Source organism: Pimephales promelas, chromosome 24 (genome assembly GCF_988280905.1).
Source record: "Pimephales promelas chromosome 24, fPimPro1.hap1.1, whole genome shotgun sequence".
NCBI classification, from domain to species: domain Eukaryota; kingdom Metazoa; phylum Chordata; class Actinopteri; order Cypriniformes; family Leuciscidae; genus Pimephales; species Pimephales promelas.
Window position 1 is genome coordinate 8,643,921 of NC_142792.1, and position 22,249 is coordinate 8,666,169.

Consider the following 22,249-nt stretch of genomic DNA (forward strand, 5'->3'; position numbering starts at 1 on the left):
AGGTGTTGAATGATCTTTTGTTGGCTGTGGATTTGGGTAACATGTGCAATTTTGTTCCTTTTGGACCTCAGTGCAGCTTTTGATACCATTGACCATGCTATCTTGTTTGAATGGTTGAGTAACTGTGTAGGAATTCAAGGTATCGCATTGAATTGGTTTAAATCCTGTCTTTCTGATTGAACATTTTCTGTGGAGGTTGGGAATTTTTCATCCTACTGTTAACTTGTGGTGTACCTCAGGGGGCTATTTTGGACCCACTGTTGTTTTCGCTGTATTTGCTCCCTTTAGGCTTGATTTTTCGAAAACATAACATCCCATTCCATTTTAATGCGAATGATACCCAAGTGTGCCTCCCTTTGAAAAATATGATAATTATGACATACACTCTCTGTTGAACTGTCTTGAGGAGCTCAGATGCTGGCTGGCAGCTAATTTTCTAACATTGAATGACTCTAAAACTGAAATTGTAGTTTTTGGACCACCAGCTTCTATTATACAGATAAATAACCATCTGGGTCATTTAACTGGGAATTCTCATGCTCATGCCAAAAATTTGGGAGTGATTTTTGATAACAGCCTTAAATTCAAACAAATCAATTCAGTGGTGGCTTATCATCAGAGTGGCTTTTATCATCTCAGATGTTACAAAATTAAAAGCTTTTTTTAACCGTTAAAGATTTGGAGACAGTATGATTCATGCATTTATTTCCTCCAATCTTTATTATTGCAACTCACCTTGGTGTGGCTAAGTCCTCCTTATCCCGCCTACAATTGGTACAAAACGCTGCCACCAGGCTTCTTACTGGAACTAAGAGTGAACATATTTTGCTGACGAACACTGTGTTAAGTTCAAGGTTTTGTTGTATGTGTATAAGGGGTGAAATGGCCAGGCTCCTCACTACATTACAGATCTTCTTCTCCACCGGAAATGTTCTAGGCCCTTAAGGTCTTCAAACAAGTTGATCCTGACTGTGCCGGGTGATCGTCCCTTTTCTGTTCCACATCTGTGGAATGATTTGACACTTAAGGCTGTCTTCAAATGTTGATAGCTTTAAATCCTCACTAAAGACTTTTCTCTCTCTCTCTCTCTCTGGCTTTTGGTTCAATGTAATTTTATGAATTTGTGTACCAGATTTCCATAAAATACAACCCTTCACAATCAAAGTAAACATTTGGCCAACAAGTAGAGATTTTCTTTTTGTGCATTTACCCACTAACCTAGTTCGGGGAAAGATAACAGAGTAAATCATAAAATTCATACAAAACAAAAAAGGATCATGTTAAATTATTTGAGTATTTTTACGTACCTGTCATCACCAAAAAAAAAAAAAAGTCCAAAAGATGGAGTACACGCAATCCAAGAAGGTAGCTCACCAGGTTTTGCAACACAGCCCCACTCTTACTCTGTCTTCTCATAGACACAGCAGTGTCTGTCTAGTCTGAGCTCCTCCCTCCTGCAGAAGCGAGCAGCACCTCCATTCAAACCCATCCAAACTCAAGGCATGAGCGTCTGCTCTTCCCAGCACAGCTGCTGCTGATCACCTACCTGCACAACAAACTCTGGATATTCGTGTTGTACTTTGCACCCCTTTAAACTTCAAAAAAGAGGCAAACTAAATCATTCTGGCCCTAAACACACACACAAGTGGTTATCCTGACTGCAAACATGGCGAGTGCCTCATACCACATCTCTAATCTTTTGGAGAAAATGACATCCAGCGACAAGGATTTCAGGTCAGTTGTGATGCACATTTCCAGATCGAGTGTTAAAGAGCATGCACGTTTATTTTCAGTGCTTCTGATGGCGTTTAAATGTTTTAATAGATAATGAAGCGATCGCAGAAAGTTTTAGGCCTTGAATCGCGCCCCTGTTGTTGTTTAGATTGACATGCTAAGCTAACAAGCTAACTCAAACTGTACGAGGCTTCATTTAGATTTTTTGCTTTTTAAAATTGTGCATGGGCCATGCATTCAAGGCTATAACTTGTTAATTTGCCCTCTCATGTTGGAATATATGCTGTCAAACGTCTGTGTTTTAGTGTGGATGTTAGCAAGCTAGTGTTAGCCTATTAGCCTTAGCATTTCGGTTTGGTGGCACTGCACTCGACCTGTCATATTTGATACGAATACAGTTACTTACTTCAAACAATGGACAAAATTTGCAGAGTTGTTCAGCCAGTGCAAGATTTAATGTAATTTTGTGTAATTTACTTTAACCGTGTTCGTATAAGTTAAGTTGGCTAATGTTAGCATAAGTGCACGTCCATGAAATGTAACGTTACATAGAATTGAACTAACATCATCTACTTTTTGGAGAAGTGTGTATAGTGTTGAATTGATATTGAATTCAATGTTTTTTTATTTTATTAGGTTCTCTGCATTCAGTGTTTAAGAAACAATTGTATAGTTTATTCATTTAAGTTAAAACAGGTATGCTATTCTATTATCATTTTCCTTATTTTATTCAGTTGTTAACCGATTGTGCAAGTTATCTTGTGCAGACTGACACTTGTCCTTTGTAAGCTACAGGCTTTGTGAATTGTTAATTTAATATGGCAACATTTGAAAAAGGGAGATTGTTTTTATTTACATTTTTATATAATATTTATAGATATTTCTCTCTATTTTATACCTATAATTATGTAAAGCTCCTCATTTACTTTTTTCTAAGATTACTTGTCTGGTTTGAAATGCTGTCAAGGCCAGAAGCACGTGTAAATATGTTGATAACTGTATAAAAGCATAATGATTATCATGAAATTGTAGCTCATAATCTAAATGGTCTGAGACAGGTACAGTTTGTAATGTGTTCTGACATGCTTTTCTTTCTTTTGGGGGATTCCCTTTAAATATGTCAGTATATTCAACAGCAGCCACTGGGAGGTTAATGGTTTGTGAGTTTTATACATATCTGACAGGAGTTTTCAAATGAATACTAATGCAGCCATCGGATCATATTTCCAGAGTCTAACCTGCCTGTCATTCACGTCAAACCACTTGCTGTTCTCATTCCAGCTCTTTCTGAATTTCACAAGATTTTACCCCTGGGAACATTTTGCCTACACACCATTCTAGGTCTCCTCTGTTGGTGTGTGTGCTGGCGTTCCCGCTCGCCCTGATGTAGGAGCGTGCATCTCATGCATTATTCATTCTTACTTAGGCTCTCTGGAATAAGAGATTCTATGCCTTCAAATATATGCCAAAGCAGACGCTTTTAGAACTTTGTGTGTGTGTGTGTGTGTGTGTGTGAGAAAGAGAGATTGCACGTACAGTATTAGGGTATGCAGAGGGTTTTTGCACGCATCACATATGAGGTTTTGTGCTAAGGCTTTGATGTTGGCACCCAAAGACAAGATTTCATTTTAATCCACTCCAGTTTCAGCTCAGAAGTGGATTATGAATTTAGCAAACCATGACAAGTGAGATGAAAAGGTGAAAATGCTTTAGTCAGTCCATTTGCTTTGACATAATGCCAGCAGCCCCTGCCATTCAGGTGGTTCTCGCCTTTTTCTAGTCCTCTTTATAGTAGCCATTCTGTTAGTGATGAAGTCACTTGAAACCCTCTTTAAGGTTTTTTTTTTAATTATTTTTTTAAGTGAAGTAGGGTATACAAGGAAATTCGGATGGTGCTTGATTTCATCCATGGTCGGTAAATGGTTGGATAATGGAAAAAAATCTTTATATGACAGGTGTTTGGAGGTTAGGGAACTTACCTTTTGGTGTGAGAAACTCTTTCTTCAAAAAAGATTTTAACTGATAAATTCATAACAAGTCCTTGTTTATTCCCTTAGATTCATGGCCACCAATGATTTGATGTCCGAGTTGCAGAAGGACTCCATAAAGCTGGATGATGATAGTGAACGGAAGGTGGTCAAAATGATCTTAAAACTCCTGGAGGACAAGAATGGAGAAGTTCAGAATCTGGCTGTAAAATGGTAAGCTTTTTGCCATTGTTCATTTGTTTCTGTCCTTCTGTGATTGCATGAACTTAAAAGCTTCTCTTACTTGGGTGTTTTAGTATGTCCTTCATGAATTGGTTTCAGTTTGTTCTCTGAAAATGTTTTAATGTAAAATTGATTCATGCCACAGTGATTTAGTGAGAGGTATTGCTGTTTTTTTTACTTTGATTTATCTTGTTAGCTTTTGAGAACCTATTTTTTTTTCCTCTAGATAGTTTTGAATGAATAAGTCACAGTAATCTCTTTTCAATTCGTTCAGTTTTTCTGCTGAAATACATGTAAACAACGACAATTTTTAAATGTTTTATGGCAGTTAAAGCCATCTTGCAAATAAAAAACAGAAATAATTTGCAGTAAAGACATTTTTGCAAGCAAACCAAATCCAAATGTATACATTACATTGTAATAGACAAATAGGAAGTATTTCACAGGTTGCACTAAAAGTCCTTATTTCTTGCAGTTTGGGCCCACTTGTCAGCAAAGTGAAGGAGTACCAGGTCGAAACCATTGTCGATACATTGTGTACAAACATGTTATCAGATAAGGAGCAGCTTCGAGATATTTCTAGCATCGGCCTCAAAACGGTGATTGGAGAGCTCCCGCCAGCATCCAGCGGTAAAACACGTTTTCCCTGCTTAATAATATTAATGCCGTTGTATTCCCCAACTGTGTTTTTTTTCCTCTATAGTGTGATTCAAGGACGGAGAATTCATTTTGTATGGCTATATGTAGTTATTTTCATGTGCCATTGTGCCTGCTAAGTCCATTTCTCTTTGCTTTAGGCTCTGCTCTTGCTGCCAGCGTTTGCAAAAAGATTACAGGCCGCCTCACAAGTGCCATTGCCAAGCAGGAGGATGTCTCAGTTCAGCTGGAAGCATTGGACATCATGGCAGACATGCTGTGCAGGTATGTCAGAGAAGCCATGTGATGACTGCTGCTCTTGTTTGGACCAATTGTAGTTTTGAGTGAACATGGGCTCCTGCCAGGTAATTTCTTGATGTGTTTGTGCACACGCATCTCCCCTCTGTGACAGTTCTCAGTTGTCTGTTTCCTCAGTTCACTCAGCTGATTATACTATAAAGGTCTTTTAGTTTAGATGCTGACGCTCGGCTCTGTTGTGTGGTAACTAATGGCAGACTTGGGTGAATGCATTTATACTTGCACACATACATTAGGCAGACGCTTTTATCCAAAGTGACTTTGAAATTTTTTGCCAGCTTCTATGGGTCTTGGGAATTGAATCGACAACCATACCATTACTAAGGTCATTATGTTTACTAAGGTCATTATGTCTCATAAGGTCATTACTATAAGGTCATGCTTTACCAATTGAGTTACACAGAATCATTTAAACATGAAGCATGTATTTTCAAGCCTGTTCACACTTAGAATGAAAACTATAACAATTGTATTCAAATCCACACCATTGGATGATATTATCATGTTTATTCTAAGTTTATAATTGTAGTTTTTGGAGGGAAATTGGCTATACCTGCAGTATACTGCAGAAATAGTAGGAGTGTTAGGATGTTATAGTCTATAAAAAAGATAAAGCAACCAAATTAGTGGTAATTATCTAGTCTTTGCAACAATCTTCTCTTTTGAATGTCTAATGTTGTTTGTGTTCAATCATTTAGACAAGGAGGCCTCTTAGTGAATTTCCACCCTTCCATTCTGAGCTGTCTGCTGCCTCAACTGACAAGCCCTCGCCTGGCAGTAAGGAAGAGGACCATCATAGCCCTGGGACACCTGGTCATGAGCTGCGGAAACTTGGTCTTTGTAGACCTCATCGAGCACTTACTATCCGAGCTCTCGCGCAACGAGTCCATGTCAACCACGCGCACTTACATCCAGTGCATTGCTGCCATCAGCAGACAAGCTGGCCACAGAATCGGTGAGGCTCCCCCCGTTGTTACAGACCTCAGTTAACTTAATGTCTTTGGGGTTCAAGACCTCATCTCAGTTACTCTTTAAGTGCTGAAAGCAATTTTAGTGTGCACTTATTGAAGCCATCATCTGTGATCTTCTCATACAGCTATTAGTTTTTCCACTGATGCTGTAATTTAGCCTTTGCTGGAATGAGCTAAAGCAAATCAAAGCCATCCGCAAAGATCTTTAATGAAAATGATCCAATTATTACAATAGTTTTTTTGCTCAAAGCTTAGTGTAAATACATTTGTGTAATGAGATCCTCCCCTCCTAGGTATTGCCTTTTTACCATGGCTTGATCTTGAAGTCCGTAGTCCTTTCTTATGATAGAAAATGTTTCACTCAAGATTGAGGTCACCAGTGTTGACATCGAATCTTGATTACATTTCACTTTATGATTGCTCAGGTTGATGAGCAGTAGAAGTTATTCAGCCCGAGGTGTGCCATCTCTCTCCCCATCAGTTTTTCTTTGACAAGAAGCATTTTGACGTCATTCAAAGATATTTCCTTGATCTCTCTTTTCCACAGTTTTTAATAATTGATACAATAATAAAACACTTTGAAGTTATCCATAATTATTCACAACTTTTACCGTTTTCTACATTTCCACGGTTCCACCCCCACAGCACGATTTTATATATAGGGGGTATAAGCTTAAAGTCAACTCTCTTAGGAATTTGACCGAACAAATTGCCAGAATGTAATTGTGTGACAGGAGATAGAACAATCTCCAGTACGGTCGTTATTACCCGTCACCTTGTCATCAGCGTTGTTCCATTGCTGCGCTGCTAAGGCAGGCCATTTGGCACAAATGAAATGAAGTGAAAAGTCATTTAGGTTTGCTGCTGTGGTGCGCCGTTCCCCATCAGCCAATTACCGCCTACGTTTGATGAAACAAAGACAGCTGCGATTAAGATGCACAAGATTACTTCGGTGGAATGCACTCAGTTGTTTTGTAGCTATCTCTTGTCGCTACAGTTTTAATTAAGTCTTTTTGTCATCTTAAGATTGTTTCTTTGATTGTGCTGAAAACAGCAAGGCCTTTATCTTGCAGCTCTCCAAACTCATTTTTATTTCACAATGAACTATTACAGTTCAATGTTAAGCTTTGCAACTGTCTGATGTGTGTGTAACCATGGTAATGGTAACATGCTGATTTTATCCTGCAGGTGAGTATTTGGAGAAGATCATCCCATTGGTGGTGAAGTTCTGCAATATTGATGATGATGAACTGAGGGAGTACTGCATACAAGCTTTTGAGTCTTTCGTAAGGAGGTTAGTCTTCATCTCCATTTAACCCCTGACATTTGTGATAACTAGAAAATTATATTTTCTACTAAAATATTAAAATTTTAGTTTGTTTCTCATGATATTATAATAGATGAGTTGGACCAGAGAGTGAAAAAAAGCAAAAATTTGTCTATTTCTTAATTTTTATGACTGTTATTCTGCTGTTTAGTAGTAGTATAGAGAATAAGAATATTACCAACAAAACATAGCCTTTGAAAAGCTGTTATCTTGAAGTTTCCCTGTTGCATGACTTATGGTTATGTGTAATAAAAATCTTATAATAATCTTACTGCTTTTGATTCCCAGGTGTCCAAAGGAGGTCTACCCACATGTCCCAACAGTCATTAGTATCTGTCTTAAGTATCTGACCTATGACCCCAACTACAACTATGACGACGAGGATGAAGATGAGAATGCAATGGATGCCGATGGTGTAGACGAAGATTATCAAGGTACGAGGCGGGGCTCATTTCTCCTCTCTGTCTGAGGGAAGAAGGATTTATTCTCTCTCCCAAACCAAAAGAGTCTGTTTAGCTGTAAGTTACAACCTCGGTTTGTTAGTTCCGGTGTGTGTTAGCCTCTGCTTGTCGCATAACAGTAATAACAATGAAAGCACCGTATTGGTAATACAGCAGTCAAAGAGGCAGTTTGTCCATGTTTGAAGACAAAAAAAAAAGTTGGACCTCTGCAAAGACTGTTTGCAAGACCATCAGAATTCAGCTTTTTGTTGGAATGAATGGACGGTGGTAACTGGTCTGGTCTAGCAGCTTTAAATAATGCCTACACTTTCACAGCTGGTAAAATTGGCTCTGAGATTGGTTTGGGGGTACTGATTGTCCTGTAATGACTAGATAGGCTTAAACATTTGCCACCATTCCTCTGGCACCTTTTCACCCTCCTTAATGCATGTTCTGAGCATGTCGTGCCACTTTCTTTGACAGAGGTTGTGCATTCTTTGAGTGAAAATGCTTTATTTAATCATTAGTGCTCTGAAGCACAACTGAGTGTGGATGTGCTCAGCGTTGCATGTTGGAATGAAGTTTTTCATGTGGAAGCATGGTTGAGGAAATATGGGTTGCTGCACCCCATAATTTGACAGGAGCAGACTATGACAAGACCCTGTCCTAAAGCTTGAGTTAGACATTCACTGCATTCATGATTGCCTTTTGTTCTACTTTTGGCATCTTTTTTGGCATCAAGGATTTGTATTTTCTGCCCCTATTGGAGAGTAATTTTCATCCATGAATCATATTTGTACCTATTTGCGGTTTTCTTTTCAATAATTGAGTGTGCTGACTGTGCACTAGCTTGTAAGCAGTCTTGTACAGTTTGACAGCATATTTGAGGGTTTTTCTAAAGTTCACACTTTAGAAGTCCATGCTTTTTGTGTTTTGTGGTTCAGGGGACAAACTTGTAGCCCTATGTGTTCCACACTCTCTGAGTGTTTACAAAGAAATCCTTTTTGTGGCTGCTAGCTTGAAATGTGTCTTGGTACCCAGACACATCTACATACATAATATGCCAACTGTTTTGGCCAATATGTAAAAAATATGAACAATATGAATTGTAGCAGAGACAGATGTAGTTATTCAAATGAGTGGCTGTGATTATGATATAATCTAATTCCAAACAGGAAGTGACGATGAGTACAGTGATGATGACGACATGAGTTGGAAAGTGAGGAGAGCAGCAGCAAAGTGCTTGGATGCTGTGGTGAGCACACGACATGAGATGTTACCCGAGTTCTACCGCACTGTTTCACCGGCACTCATTGCACGCTTTAAAGAGCGGGAAGAAAACGTAAAGGCGGATGTGTTCCACGCCTACTTGTCCCTCCTCAAGCAGACACGCCCTGCCCAGAGCTGGCTCTGTGATCCAGATGCCATGGAACAGGGAGAGACTCCTCTCACAATGCTTCAAATCCAGGTATAGGAAAATATACTTAATTTTCTTTACTTTAATTTTCTTTTGTTTTTATGCACATTTTGCAATATATTATCAAATATTGTAAAATATAAGCCTTCATTGTAATATACTGTGAAAACTATTTGGCTATAGTTCATTCATGAGTGTGATGTTTTGTTTGTCTCTGCAGGTGTCCATGATAGTGAAAGCATTGCACAAACAGATGAAGGAAAAAAGTGTTAAGACTCGGCAGTGCTGCTTCAACATGCTGACAGAATTAGTAAACGTGCTGCCAGGGGCCCTGACACAGCACATTCCTGTTCTCATCCCAGGTATGTGCCGCAGGCAAGCTACTACATGTTAAAGCGAGTAGTCATTCATTCCATGTTCGTTTGCTTAATTCTTGCCAAGTGTGATCAGCATTTTACCTGTGAGATTATAAAAGCACCATGGTGTAAACCTGGAAATGTTTAGTCTTTTTTGGTTGGAAATCTTTTGTAGCCATTATGTTAAGTTTATGTTAGCATTTGGAGTGACATTTGTGAATTTTATTCCATCTAGGAATCATATTTTCCCTCAACGATAAGTCAAGCTCTTCAAACCTGAAGATAGATGCCCTGTCTTGCTTGTATGTGATCCTGTGCAACCATCAACCTCAAGTCTTCCACCCCCATGTTCAGGCTATAGTGCCTCCTGTAGTTGCTTGTGTGGGTGATCCCTTTTATAAGATCACCTCTGAAGCACTGCTGGTCACCCAGCAGTTGGTCAAAGTCATTAGGCCCCTGGATCAAACAGATGCTTTTGATGCCTCACCCTACATCACTGACCTTTTTGCTTGCACCATTAAAAGGCTAAAGGCAGCAGATATCGACCAGGAAGTCAAGGAGCGAGCTATTTCTTGTATGGGGCAAATTATCTGCAACCTGGGTGATAGCCTTGGTGCGGACCTACCAGGCACTCTCCTCATCTTCCTAGAGCGACTGAAGAACGAGATAACAAGGCTGACCACTGTCAAAGCTCTCACCCTTATCGCAGGTTCGCCGCTGAAGATCAACCTGAGGCCCATCTTGGGTGAGGCTGTTCCCATTCTTGCCTCCTTTCTGCGTAAGAACCAACGAGCATTGAAACTAAGCACACTGGCCGCACTGGACATTCTGGTCAAGAACTACAGCGATAGTGTAACACCGGCCATGATCGACGCTGTTCTGGCTGAGCTGCCGCCTCTTATCAATGAAAGCGATATGCATGTCTCCCAGATGGCTATCAGCTTCCTCACCACGCTTGCACGAGTCCACCCTGACTCACTGTCTAAAATAAGTGGCTCTATTTTGGCTGAACTCATAGCTTTGGTTCGTTCACCGTTGCTGCAAGGTGGCGCTCTTAGTGCCATGCTTGAATTCTTCCAGGCTCTTGTAGCCACGGGAACTGCCAGCTTGGGCTACATGGACCTGCTACGTATGCTAACAGGTCCTGTGTATGCCCAGAGTGCAGCGCTCACCCATAAGCAATCCTACTACTCCATCGCAAAGTGTGTAGCCGCTCTCACCCGTGCTTGTCCTAAAGAGGGCCCTGCAGTGGTGGGACAGTTCATTCAGGATGTGAAGAACTCGCGCTCCACCGACTCTATCAGATTGCTGGCTCTGCTTTCCCTGGGAGAGGTCGGTCATCATGTTGATCTGAGTGGCCAGCCTGAGCTGAAAACGGTCATCCTGGATGCCTTCTCTTCAGCTAGCGAAGAGGTCAAGTCGGCAGCTTCATATGCATTAGGCAGCATAAGCGTGGGGAACCTCCCGGAGTACCTGCCCTTTGTCCTGCAAGAGATCTCTGGCCAGCCCAAGCGACAGTACCTGCTGTTGCACTCTCTCAAGGAAATAATCAGCTCTGCCTCGGTTGCAGGGCTCAAACCCTATGTAGAAAATGTGTGGGCACTGTTGCTAAAACACTGCGAGTGTACAGAAGAAGGCACAAGGAACGTGGTAGCTGAATGTCTGGGAAAGTTAACACTTATCGACCCAGAGACTCTTCTGCCCAGGCTAAAAGGCTATCTCTTATCAGGTGATTGTCAAACACTAATAATTCAAACTTCTTTATATCATAAACTTTTATATATACATATAAATAAATCTTAAGTTTTGATTGAGGTGTTCTTTCTCTCCCCAGGATCATCTTATGCCAGGAGCTCAGTAGTTACAGCTGTTAAATTCACAATTTCTGATCACCCACAAACAATTGACCCCCTTCTTAAAAACTGCATAGGCAAGTACTAATTTGCACTATTTTGAATTTTGTCGAACACTTTTTAGCACTGTTTTTTTATTGTAATATTATTGAAATACTTCTAGGTGATTTCTTGAAAACATTGGAAGATCCAGACCTCAATGTACGAAGAGTGGCTCTAGTTACCTTCAACTCTGCAGCTCATAACAAACCTTCACTTATTCGAGACCTGTTGGATACAGTTCTCCCTCATTTGTACAATGAGACCAAAGTGCGCAAAGAATTAATCAGAGAGGTAACCTGCCCTTTGTCTAAAGCCTAATGCTTTACTGTCTCTTTCAAACCTCAAAGCTCAGTGTAATTTCCTCTTTCTAGGTTGAAATGGGTCCGTTCAAACACACAGTGGATGATGGTCTGGATATCCGGAAGGCTGCATTTGAATGCATGTACACTCTTTTAGACAGCTGCCTTGATAGACTTGACATCTTTGAATTCTTAAACCATGTTGAAGATGGACTTAAGGACCATTACGATATCAAGGTAAGCCGTCAGAGTAATCCATGAATCTTTCATGAGACGGGCCTTTTGCCATGCAGATCATTTAGCGACCACAGAAGATGAAAGAGTGAATTGATTAACAAAGATTCAGTGTGTGGTCATCAAAGGCATAAATGCATAATTCAGTGACAACAAACGCAATCCAACTTTATTTTAAATGTACTTATTACCAGCTGCACTTTCATCATAATGAAGTAGAAGTGCTTTGTAATAGAAAATGTTGTAGTTTCGGTTTAAATTGTTTATCTACACTCTTTAAACAGAAGTTATCAAGTTATGCATTTACCTATCAAGCCATGTGTTTTGATAGTTACTAGGGACTTCAAAGATACAGTGAGACCAAAATATGTGCATAGGCTCATTAATCACAATGAAGGTTTATAATTCCTAATGGTCTTTTTTGCTCTATGAATGTCCTTACAGATGCTGACGTTCCTCATGCTGGCCAGATTATCTAGTTTGTGTCCCAGTGCAGTGTTACAGAGGTTGGACAGACTTGTGGAGCCCCTCAGGGCAACATGCACCACAAAGGTTTGCAAGATATTCATCAAACGATAAAATGAAAACATGGATATAAGACAAAGTATTTTCTGTATATTTTGAAAATAGAGGAAATCTGAGACATCTGTGGGTTTTCTTAGGGGAGCGAAAATTTGAAAACGGTTTGCAATATTTACAGATCCTGTTCCCCCTTCTCACCAATTCCCCTCTTTCTCCATGTTTCTCAGTAATCACAAACAACTGGAAAGTCATGAAACAGTCATGGCAATTAATTGGTCATAACATCTTTTCTTTCCTAGGTAAAAGCCAACTCTGTAAAGCAGGAGTTTGAGAAGCAGGATGAGCTCAAACGATCTGCCATGCGGGCCGTAGTGGCCTTGCTAACCATCCCAGAGGCAGAGAAGAGCCCCCTAATGAGTGAGTTCCAGTCTCAAATCAGCTCCAACCCTGAGCTGGCCGCCATCTTTGACAGCATCCAGAGGGACTCCACCAGCGCTAATATGGAATCCATGGACACCAGTTAAATGACCACAACAATGTGCCCACTCCAAAAATCCACAAAGAAAACCAACCCTGGGGGACCCTTGTATTGTTCCATGCATTGCACTGAATCAAAAATAGGAGGAAAACAAAAATCTAAAATTAAGAAAAAAAAAAAAAAAAACTAATGAAAGGACAGACATTCATCATACTAAGCTTCAAAGCTTATTTCCACATTTTTTTTTTTATAAACAACAGGAAATTGCCTCAATTGTTCATTGTTCTCCATTCCTCCCCCACCATTTCTTACTAATTTTTTTCTGGTCGTTTTCATAATTTCTGAGACTCTGTCACCTGAAAATGATTTGACCACAGTATTTGTGTTACCATGGGATATTTGTTCTTTACATTCTAGGCTGCCGACGACTCAATCGGGATCTACAGGGGTAAACGATAGTACTCAGTGAATTTAAATCGTTTCAGAACCATATTTTTTTTCTGTCATGTTTCTTATCAGACAAGTTTTATTAGGTTTTTGTACGATTTGAATGTCATCTCTTTACTGTTGACCGCTTAAGTACAGAGCGAGATAAGTCTTAGAAATATTATCCTAAAGAGGTGTGGCATAGTTGGGGTGTTTCATTGGATGAGTGGTTGCTTATTATTCTTTCATTGCAGTTCATTACATTCCCACTGTCCGCAGAATTGCGATTCATAAGCATGTCACACATCCAGAGAATGAGAATTCAGCTACGCACGATTTGCAATTTTTCTTTTTCTATTTGATGACAGTTTTGTTTGGCTCCAGCATAAAGAGGGGTAAAATATGACATTGAACATTGTTATGAGAAAATATTGCCCTGTATGGAACGCACATATTGTGAATAAAATGAGTGGAGAATATTTTATCAGGTGCTCAACTGTATTCTGAAACCATAAGGGTGTTGCTCTCGCTGTTTAGATCCACTATTAAGATGCTGCCTTGTTTGGACTCACCTGTAAAGTTGGTGGGAATATATTATTATTATTATTTTTAAAAATAGAGCTAGTTTAACTTCCCGCAATACTCTGAGTACTGTTTAATGTGCAGGTCTCTCTTGAGTAAGGTCTCTATCTGTAAGCTGGGCAAATGAACACCATCATACATCTCACCATATAGCTGATTAACGGGTGACTGAAGTTTGAATTGATACCCTGGAAATCACAGTGTGTATAATGCACAATCTAGGTTTATTTGTGTAGTCATGTATGCACAGCGTTGACATTCATTGAAGTGTGACAGTACGGCAATGTTCCTCCATAAGAAATCAATAAAAGGCTCATTGCTGCCTGCATCCAAATGTCATTTTATGGTCCTTCTACTACAGTTAGAACCATCATAATGGCTGATGCATATTGCTCACAAAAATGTTAAAAACTGGCTAAAATTGCCAGTTCCAATCTGCTTGGCTGACTTAATTTGACTTCAGGAAATGAAGGCACACAGATTTTGTTTTTGATTAGCACTTTTGAGGAAGAACTACTCTGGATTTGATTAAAAGGTTAGTAGCATCACATTTTTGTTTTTAGACCCATAGTATCTATTTAATTCAAGTCTGAATTAATCAATACTTAAGAACAAATATAAAGTCCATTCACGTTTTCCATTATTTTTCGTTTTTATATACAGCTGTTCATGGAGACTGCTGCACTATTTGAATTTGTTGGCCAGCGTGATCTGCAGGATGGTGCTGATATTGCGCTGCAAGTTAAAAGTCTGCCTGTGCAACACTGTGGCTCTTGGTCACATTGAGCACACCTTCAAGGTTACCAAGATTTCATCATCTTGTATCAAACGGCTTAGAATTTTCACTTTGATTTTTTTAAGCGAGTAATTGTAAAGTTAACGTGAAATAAAAATTTACTCTATTTCGTTTTGATTTGTGTTCCTGCCAATATTGTGGTGATCAGTTCCGATTAGGTTAACTTTGCTTTCATCATTCAAAGTATAACTTGGAAGCATGCTGGAATTCACTCACACAATTATTTTATGATTAACGATAATGTGAAGACCCGGTCAGCTCTGACGTCTGTCCTCAGTCAGTCTTTGTTGATCATTAGAAAAACAAAGCAACACTGCAAAGGTCATCAACTCAACCCATCCATGGTGAACAAGCCATGGCAATTTATTTTTATAAGCTAACAAAAACTTTATAATATCATCATGTCAACATGCCACAGAGGACACAAACAGGCTAATATGGGGGCAGAAGAGTTCTAAACAGGGTTTTGATCTGCTTCTAGACCGCTGGAAGCATGAAAGTACATTAGCAGTTTGTCATCGCTTAAATGAACCCACTTCCAATTTGCACGCTAATGAGTCACGCAAATGCTATTAAAGCCCAATTTACAGTGGCCTGATTTGCATCAGAGGTGTGAGGGCTAATGCACAGACGTGATCGTTCGCTCATCAGGACAGATGTAGCCTTGCAAGGTGTTCACACTAATTTTAGACATTTTCCAGCTGTCAAAACAGATAGATGTCACAGAAAGTTTCAAACAAATGTTTTGTCTAAAAAGCTTTCTCACTTACAATAGACTACAGGAAGCCTATAGCACAGACCTCCCTACCAAACTATATATATGTGATCATTGCTAGAAAGCCAAAAAATGGGCTAATCATCATTACAGATGAAATGTGTTTTATAATGATGACGGAGTGTTTATCTGCACTGCCCTATGGGAGAACGCAGCAGGAGGCTGTAAAAAGCACACTGCAGATTAATGATTCCCTACTGCAGACAGATCCTCCATGGCCCGCTGAGCAGCTGCTTTAAAGCCTGAAGCTTAATGTTTCACCTCTAAGCCGGATTTAAACAATGCAAGGAGACCTCACCCCCTACAGGGGAATATAACTCATATCATCCCACTAATGACACTTACACTAGCTACATGCCAGAGTCTATGCACTGACAAATGTCTGTATTTAGTTTCTCTGAACTGGAACGTGATCATGAACTATATTGTTGGTTTAGATTGGATGAAATGATGTGAGCTCATTTTGTGGCCAGGTAACCAACTTCAAATGATAAGTTAGGGTGGCTCTTTTACTGTATTATATAATGTTAACATAAAATTATCTTTATTATTTCATTATTTCTATTTAAAGAGTCATCACTCTTTGTTGGCTTCTGTTCTGATATAAATGACCCTTTACAAATCATTTCAGAGTTGTTCTCAACTCTGTTTAGGGTTCTGGGACACAGCCACCCAATCAACAGCGGAGAATTTTGTTGTCTTGGATTTTGACTGGTCTGTTAAGGTGGTCATGGTAATGTCCTGACTTGCAGTGCTTTGAATTGTCCTCAGTGTGAGGCGGTGGCGAGCCTTTCCACTGAGCGTTCTTATTGATATTCTGCATTCCCATGGTAAGTTTTATCATTATCTGAAGTTTTCCCAAATATTACTGATGCCAAAACAGGATATTTGTCAGTCTATACTATTGTTGCACTTCAAGAAGTTATATTCAATGAAATGTTTTGTTCTCAGAATTGAAAGGTGAAAATGCCAATGTTTCAAAGCTGTGCTAAACAGTGCATATTTCATTACATTATTATATTGTTTTATTTGTTGTTGCCTGCAATGTCAGAAAACACTAATTTCTTTAGTTTCCATGCTTAATCTTTAATCTGGCACTGAAAAATTTCAAATGGAGAAAAAGAAAATATAAGGTTAATGGAGAGGGAAATGGGCTGGTAACATGCTTTATTTTTCATGGCAGATTTTGTGTTTGATTAATGTCTTAAAGCATGAAATTGATCTAAAACAATCCTGATGTATCAGTAGATGAATTATCTGCATTGTGGCTGAAATATATTTTCAGTGCACATGCATTGAATTTATGCAATGAAACACCTATTTATATGTTAATGGACTTCTTGAAGACTAATGGAATTTTTGAAATCCTCTTGGTAAAGATAAAAGCCAAATCATTGCTCAAGAATATCTCTAATTAAACAATTATTTATAGAAGGGAGAGGTTTGGTTATATTGATTAAAGTTAATTTGGTTTGTGATTTATGCTTGTGTTCTAACAACTTGTTCTTTTAAGGGTAAATAAGAATCAAGATGGGCTTTTCTGGCAAAGGAGACTGGTAATATATACATATATATATTTAATACATGTATATGACTATAAAACAAACAAACAGACAAAAAACATTTACAGCTTTAAACATCATGCATGTTTGAGGTTAATCTTCAAGAGTAACTCTTGTAATGTAACTTCCTATTACTTTCAGTGTAAATGTATTAGTCTTATTTGTAGGCTATCTCTTATTATGCATTGATATATCCAAATCACTTGCTCTGTCAACAGGCCCTCCAACAAAATTAGGAAACACAGAAGCCAGTCCCCTTTTCGTGATGTTTCACCTGTACCATCATATTTCTCAGAACCGGTCTCATTCCTGCAACATGCGGTAAACACTGCAGAATTATTAAGACCACTGCCAATGTACTACATTAGTAACTCGTATCACTCCTCACTATGTTTTCTCCTATAATAAAGCGATTTCAACTTACATCTATTTATTTTGAAAGTAGGAGCAACAAGTGGGATAATATACAGTTGCAAAATACACCCCTGATCCTAATCAACCTGTTTATTTTGCATTAATGATTAATTGGCTAATGGCAGCTAGAACCTCCCATGTAGGTATGCACCAACCCTGCTTGTTTTACAGGATGTGACAGCCAACCTTCCCCATCTCCCTGGTGTAAGAGGGACACTCAGGGATGAAGATGATGATGATGATGTTCAGAGTCACAAGAGCTTGCCAGCGGTGATGACTAGATTAACCCTCCCACCCAGAGACAAGAGGTCATACAGGCATGCTGAGAGTCGCCTCAGTTTACCCCCTCTCATAAGTACCAGGTACTGCATACAGATCATTCCAGGGCTGTGTTTTGGTCCACTTTTTTGTCTCGTTCGCTTGGATGTACAGCCTTGCTTACATTGCAAGAGTGCCCACTACTGGAAGAACCCTTGTAATAGGTTTAAATAGAACATCCTGAGCCAGGGGTGTCCAATCCTGCTCCTGGAGGGCGACTATCCTGCAGAGTTTAGCTCCAATTCCAGTTTAACACACCTGAACCAGCTAATCAAGATCTTACTGGTGCATAAGAAACTTCCAGGCAGGTGTGTTGAGGCAAGTTGGAGTTAAACTCTGGAGAACAGTGGCCCTCCAGGAGGGGTTTGGACACCCCTAAGCCCTTGAACACTTGTGGGTAAATTAGCCTCTGCTAGTTGCTCTTACGACGTTACAATCGTGTTGCTTTGTGTTCTATGGATCTACCTGAAGTGCACATACGAGTTGACTCCCTCTGTCAAAATCAAGGGGTCGAGAGTCTGCCCAAATAAACTTTCCTCGTCCACTTTGACAAAGTTGAACGCATTTCAAAATGGTGGCGGAGATTCAACCGAGGGGAAGTGCTCTGGAAAAGTTGCGAGAGCCATAAGCGATATAAGTGCAACTTTGTAAGCACCATGTTTTAAAGGAATAATTCACACAAAAATGAAAATGTTGTCATTTAATCATCCTCAAATCTGAACTATTCCCTTAATACAGACTTCGTACAGCACTAATTGTTTACCAATGGTCAATTGTTATTCAGTGGCATAATATGTTCATTGCTGAAACATATGATTTACCAGGTGCAGTTTGATTGTGAAAGGCACTGGATTCAAAACTGTCTCCAAACTCCCACCAATCACCAAATCCAGAAATAATTGGAAGGAAACAGACCCCCCGAGACCTCCTTGTAGGTCTGGATGCAGGTATTGCCTCCCTTTTTCTATTAACAACCACCCTTTGCAAGTACATTTAATGTACATTGTATCTTGCTTCATAAAAGTCATGCCACTGTTAACTTTCTCAAATATCAAATCACCCACCTATTGAATGGCCATCTAAAACCTGACAATAAGAGCAGGACTCTCAGGACTCGCAGAATTCAGTGCCATTCGCTTTTAGGGTAGAGGAAAGTACAATTATTTCAAACTTGTCAGTGTAGGCAGAAGGCATCCCATACGAAAAAGAAGTATACTTCAAATTCATTTTATGTATTCTATTAGACAGTATATATTTTTAAAAAAAGTATTTAAAAAGATATTCAATCAAAATAGTAAACACAAGTACAAGGCAAGAATACTTTTACTCATTAAATTATACTTTTAAGTATATCTCGATCAATCAGCCTACAGGACAAATACACTTGGAATTTTCTCTCAATAGAAGACAAGTCAAGTACACTTAAGTGCAATTTGAAGTATATTTCTGAGAAGGACAGAAAAAGTAAACAGAAAGTATATGTTCTTATTTTCGCCCGGCAGATATATGCAGAGTCATTTTCAGCTTATTAATGATTTAAAGCCTGGTTAGTCTCGGCATCACGTGGGCAAGTATTTTTCTGCTTTCCTCGTTTATTTGAGGCTGTGAGGTGCGAGGGAGAGAACGTGGAGATCAGTGCTGAGAACTGAGAGGCAGAGAGAGGGCATGTAGGTTTCTATTCAATTACTATCAGCCCCCACAGCTGGGCTAATAAACTGAAATTAAAGTGTCCCAATAGAGTGGAATTACACAGTGCAAACAGCTACACAGTCAGGTCTGGTTGTAGTACAGAGAGTAGGCTATGTTTAAATGTCTAGATTTTTGCCAAGATAAAAGACAAAGATTAGATTTGTCTCCACTTGGAATTAGTTTCAGATAAGTTTCTGCTTGCCAGGACCATCACTGATGAATGCGATTAGTAACAGAAATGGTAATTGAATCTTAATGTGATTGAAAACCTGATAACCTTTCCTGTAGTGGAACTTTTTGCAGTGTACCCATAGTCGTGAATGTGAATGTGTTGCAATTTAAGATATCATTGTTGTTTGTAGCACCAAAAAAAAAATTACTACATGCAACATACTTAAAGTTATGCAGCAAAGTTAACGAACCAATAACCCTAGCCTAAGCAAGCACCTGGTTACTCAAAGTGTGCATGCTTAGTTTTATGCATAGCTAGTACATATAGTATTTCAACATCTAATTATTCTCATTCTCTTATGAAAAAGGCCGGACAAAATGGAATTCCTTTCAGCTAAACCTGCTCATGCATTGATGCATCCAAAAATTGTCCCTGTCGGGCAGACGTCTCTGTCTGTCAAGGTGCACACTGTTCAAGGAAATGGGCCCTGCTTGCTTCCTGCCAAAGCCTCTGGAGTGTCCCCGAGATCTCGACTTACTTTCCAAAGTCCTGTAGTGCAGGCAGTGTACCCTATCAGTCCTGACACCATGCAACAGATGAGGCAAACTGACAGAGCGTGCCAGCCCCTGAGGTCTGTGCTGAAAAAAGCACCAAACAGAGGAGAGTTTGACTGCCCACTGACAGCACACCTGCTGGAGCCATTTTCTGAGTTCCAGGAGCATCTCTGCCGCCAAATCCTACACTCGCCACTGCCTTATCGTGAAGCTCTGCCACAGATCCACATTTCTTGTCACCAGGACCAGGTAGATCTGTTGCCTGCACATAGGGGCCCATACAGTTCCCTGATGGAGTGCACCATGGATCTCTGCAACTCCCAAGGACAGAAGCTTCCCAAAATCACCATGACCTGCCCGACACCTTCTCCAAAACGCCTGTGTCGCACAGAGATGAGGCATGCGGCTTGAAAGGCAAACCAAGATGGCTGCAGAGTGAACCAACAAGCTAAACAAAGGAACTCAAAAGCTAATATTGCTCTGTGCACAAAGGATCACAGACGGTTCACCAAGATCACAAATTCACGTTACGAGACAATGAAGCAAAACAGTCTGTCCAATCTCTTGACACTTTTTCTGATTTTCAGTGATTATTGGACTCATGGTCATAACCCTCTACTGTCCAAAGCTCAAGTTATCGCTGTATCACCAATCATCTTTCTTTCTTTTTTTTTTTTTCCTATGGAAGCTCTAAAACATGAAAAACATTGAAACATGAGGGTTACACTGGTTCACAGGTACAGGAAGTGCCTCCAAGGAGCTTTATAAAGTAATTCCTGGGTGTTAAGATCCCTGGAATGTTATGAATCATAATTCTGTCTTACTGAGGAGAAATGTAATCATTTTTCTTCTCCCCACTTTTCATGGCCTTTCTTTTCTTTTTAAAATCAATACAATTTCCTCAGTTGAGCTAAATAATGCGAGATATGGGGCAGGGGGCAATTTTTTATTGTCCATCATAGCCGACTACAGATTTGCCATCTTTTGGTATAAGAATGTGTGTACATGTGCATTTGCTATAAAAGACCTATGAAAAAAGATTAGGCTGTAATAAATAACTTATTGGAATTTTAGCATTGGTTAGGACTAATTATATACTTAACATCTTTCAGTACTGGTATCAAATTCATATGGTAATCTGTCAGGAATTTGTGTTTAAAGCAAAAGTGGTACAATGCAATGCAATGTTTTTATTTTATTTTTTCATTACCATTGCCCTCAACCTCATTGGCATGAGTAAATATTGTATAGTGACTAAAATAAATTAAAATTTCTCAGGCAGGGAATCTATTGCAATTTTTCTAAGGCATAAAGAGAACTTTACTGAGGAAATGTTGCAAGTGTCATTGCTTTAGCCTACATATAAATGGAATACATTTTGTGTGTTACAATTGCCCTCAGCCCAACCCTCTGATTATATACATATAAAGCTTCCATGACATTTAAAAGTCAATTCTAACCAGAATGATATCATGATTCTAAAATTTTCATTTTATCCTGGTACTGTTGTTATAAGTTATTTCTAATGATTATCTTTCAGTGATAACTTCTAAATTCTGAGAATGAAGTCTTATTGTGCATTTCATAATGTTTAAAGGGACACGGGAACTTAACTTGTTCACATTTATTGCTAAATCCAAAACAATGGTCCCATGACCAGCATCAGTTTGTGACTCAGCACTGTGGTATCTTTCATAATTAAAAACATTCAAGCTAAATTGTTTGTTTTATATATTGTTGTCATTTCCCTTGTTGTTCATGCCAATGACAATAATGATAATGTTTTAATTGGAAATTTGCAGATTTACACTGCCTAGACTGACAAAACTCACGTCAATAACAACATGACAATAAAAGTGTCAATAAAAAATGCTCATTAATTATATTTCCAACTAATCATTGCTGTTAAAAGTAATTTGAAGCACACTTAATTAAAAGTGTAAGAGGCAGTATTGTGGTTAATCATTGATTTGCCTACGCTACATGTACGGCGAATCACAAATTCCCAAAAGGACTGGATACCAGGGGTCTGATGATATAGCGTTATCTACAAGTACAGTTGTGAATAATGAATGAAGTTGCTGACTGTAAAGTTTAGGATTTTAGATCACTTTAGCATTTGGG

General features: G+C 39.2%; 2 protein-coding genes across 4 annotated transcripts; both read left to right on the forward strand.

The window, feature by feature from the left end:
• Positions 1–1,489: 1,489 nt before the first annotated feature.
• cand1 (cullin associated and neddylation dissociated 1) lies at positions 1,490–13,085 on the forward strand. The gene is made up of 15 exons (XM_039668169.2): positions 1,490–1,734; positions 3,792–3,935; positions 4,420–4,574; positions 4,742–4,865; positions 5,597–5,853; positions 7,058–7,163; positions 7,485–7,630; positions 8,812–9,104; positions 9,274–9,415; positions 9,645–11,138; positions 11,244–11,339; positions 11,426–11,595; positions 11,676–11,840; positions 12,282–12,389; positions 12,659–13,085. The coding sequence occupies exons 1-15, from the start codon at positions 1,667–1,669 to the stop codon at positions 12,881–12,883; spliced, it is 3,693 nt and encodes a 1,230-aa protein (XP_039524103.1). The 5' UTR covers positions 1,490–1,666; the 3' UTR covers positions 12,884–13,085.
• A 2,679-nt stretch (positions 13,086–15,764) lies between these two features.
• LOC120477180 (uncharacterized) lies at positions 15,765–21,813 on the forward strand. Of its 3 annotated transcripts, none has more exons than XM_039668652.2 (7): positions 15,767–15,889; positions 16,048–16,246; positions 16,930–16,972; positions 17,197–17,299; positions 17,564–17,754; positions 18,535–18,657; positions 19,939–21,813. In XM_039668652.2, exons 3-7 carry the CDS (start codon positions 16,947–16,949, stop codon positions 20,534–20,536), a joined length of 1,041 nt encoding a protein of 346 aa, XP_039524586.2. In that variant the 5' UTR covers positions 15,767–15,889; positions 16,048–16,246; positions 16,930–16,946; the 3' UTR covers positions 20,537–21,813. The 3 variants fall into 3 exon arrangements, with proteins under 3 accessions (XP_039524589.2, XP_039524586.2, XP_039524587.2); XM_039668653.2 differs by having other exon boundaries at positions 16,070–16,246; XM_039668655.2 differs by lacking the exon at positions 18,535–18,657 and having other exon boundaries at positions 15,765–15,889.
• The last annotated feature ends 436 nt before the right edge of the window (positions 21,814–22,249 follow it).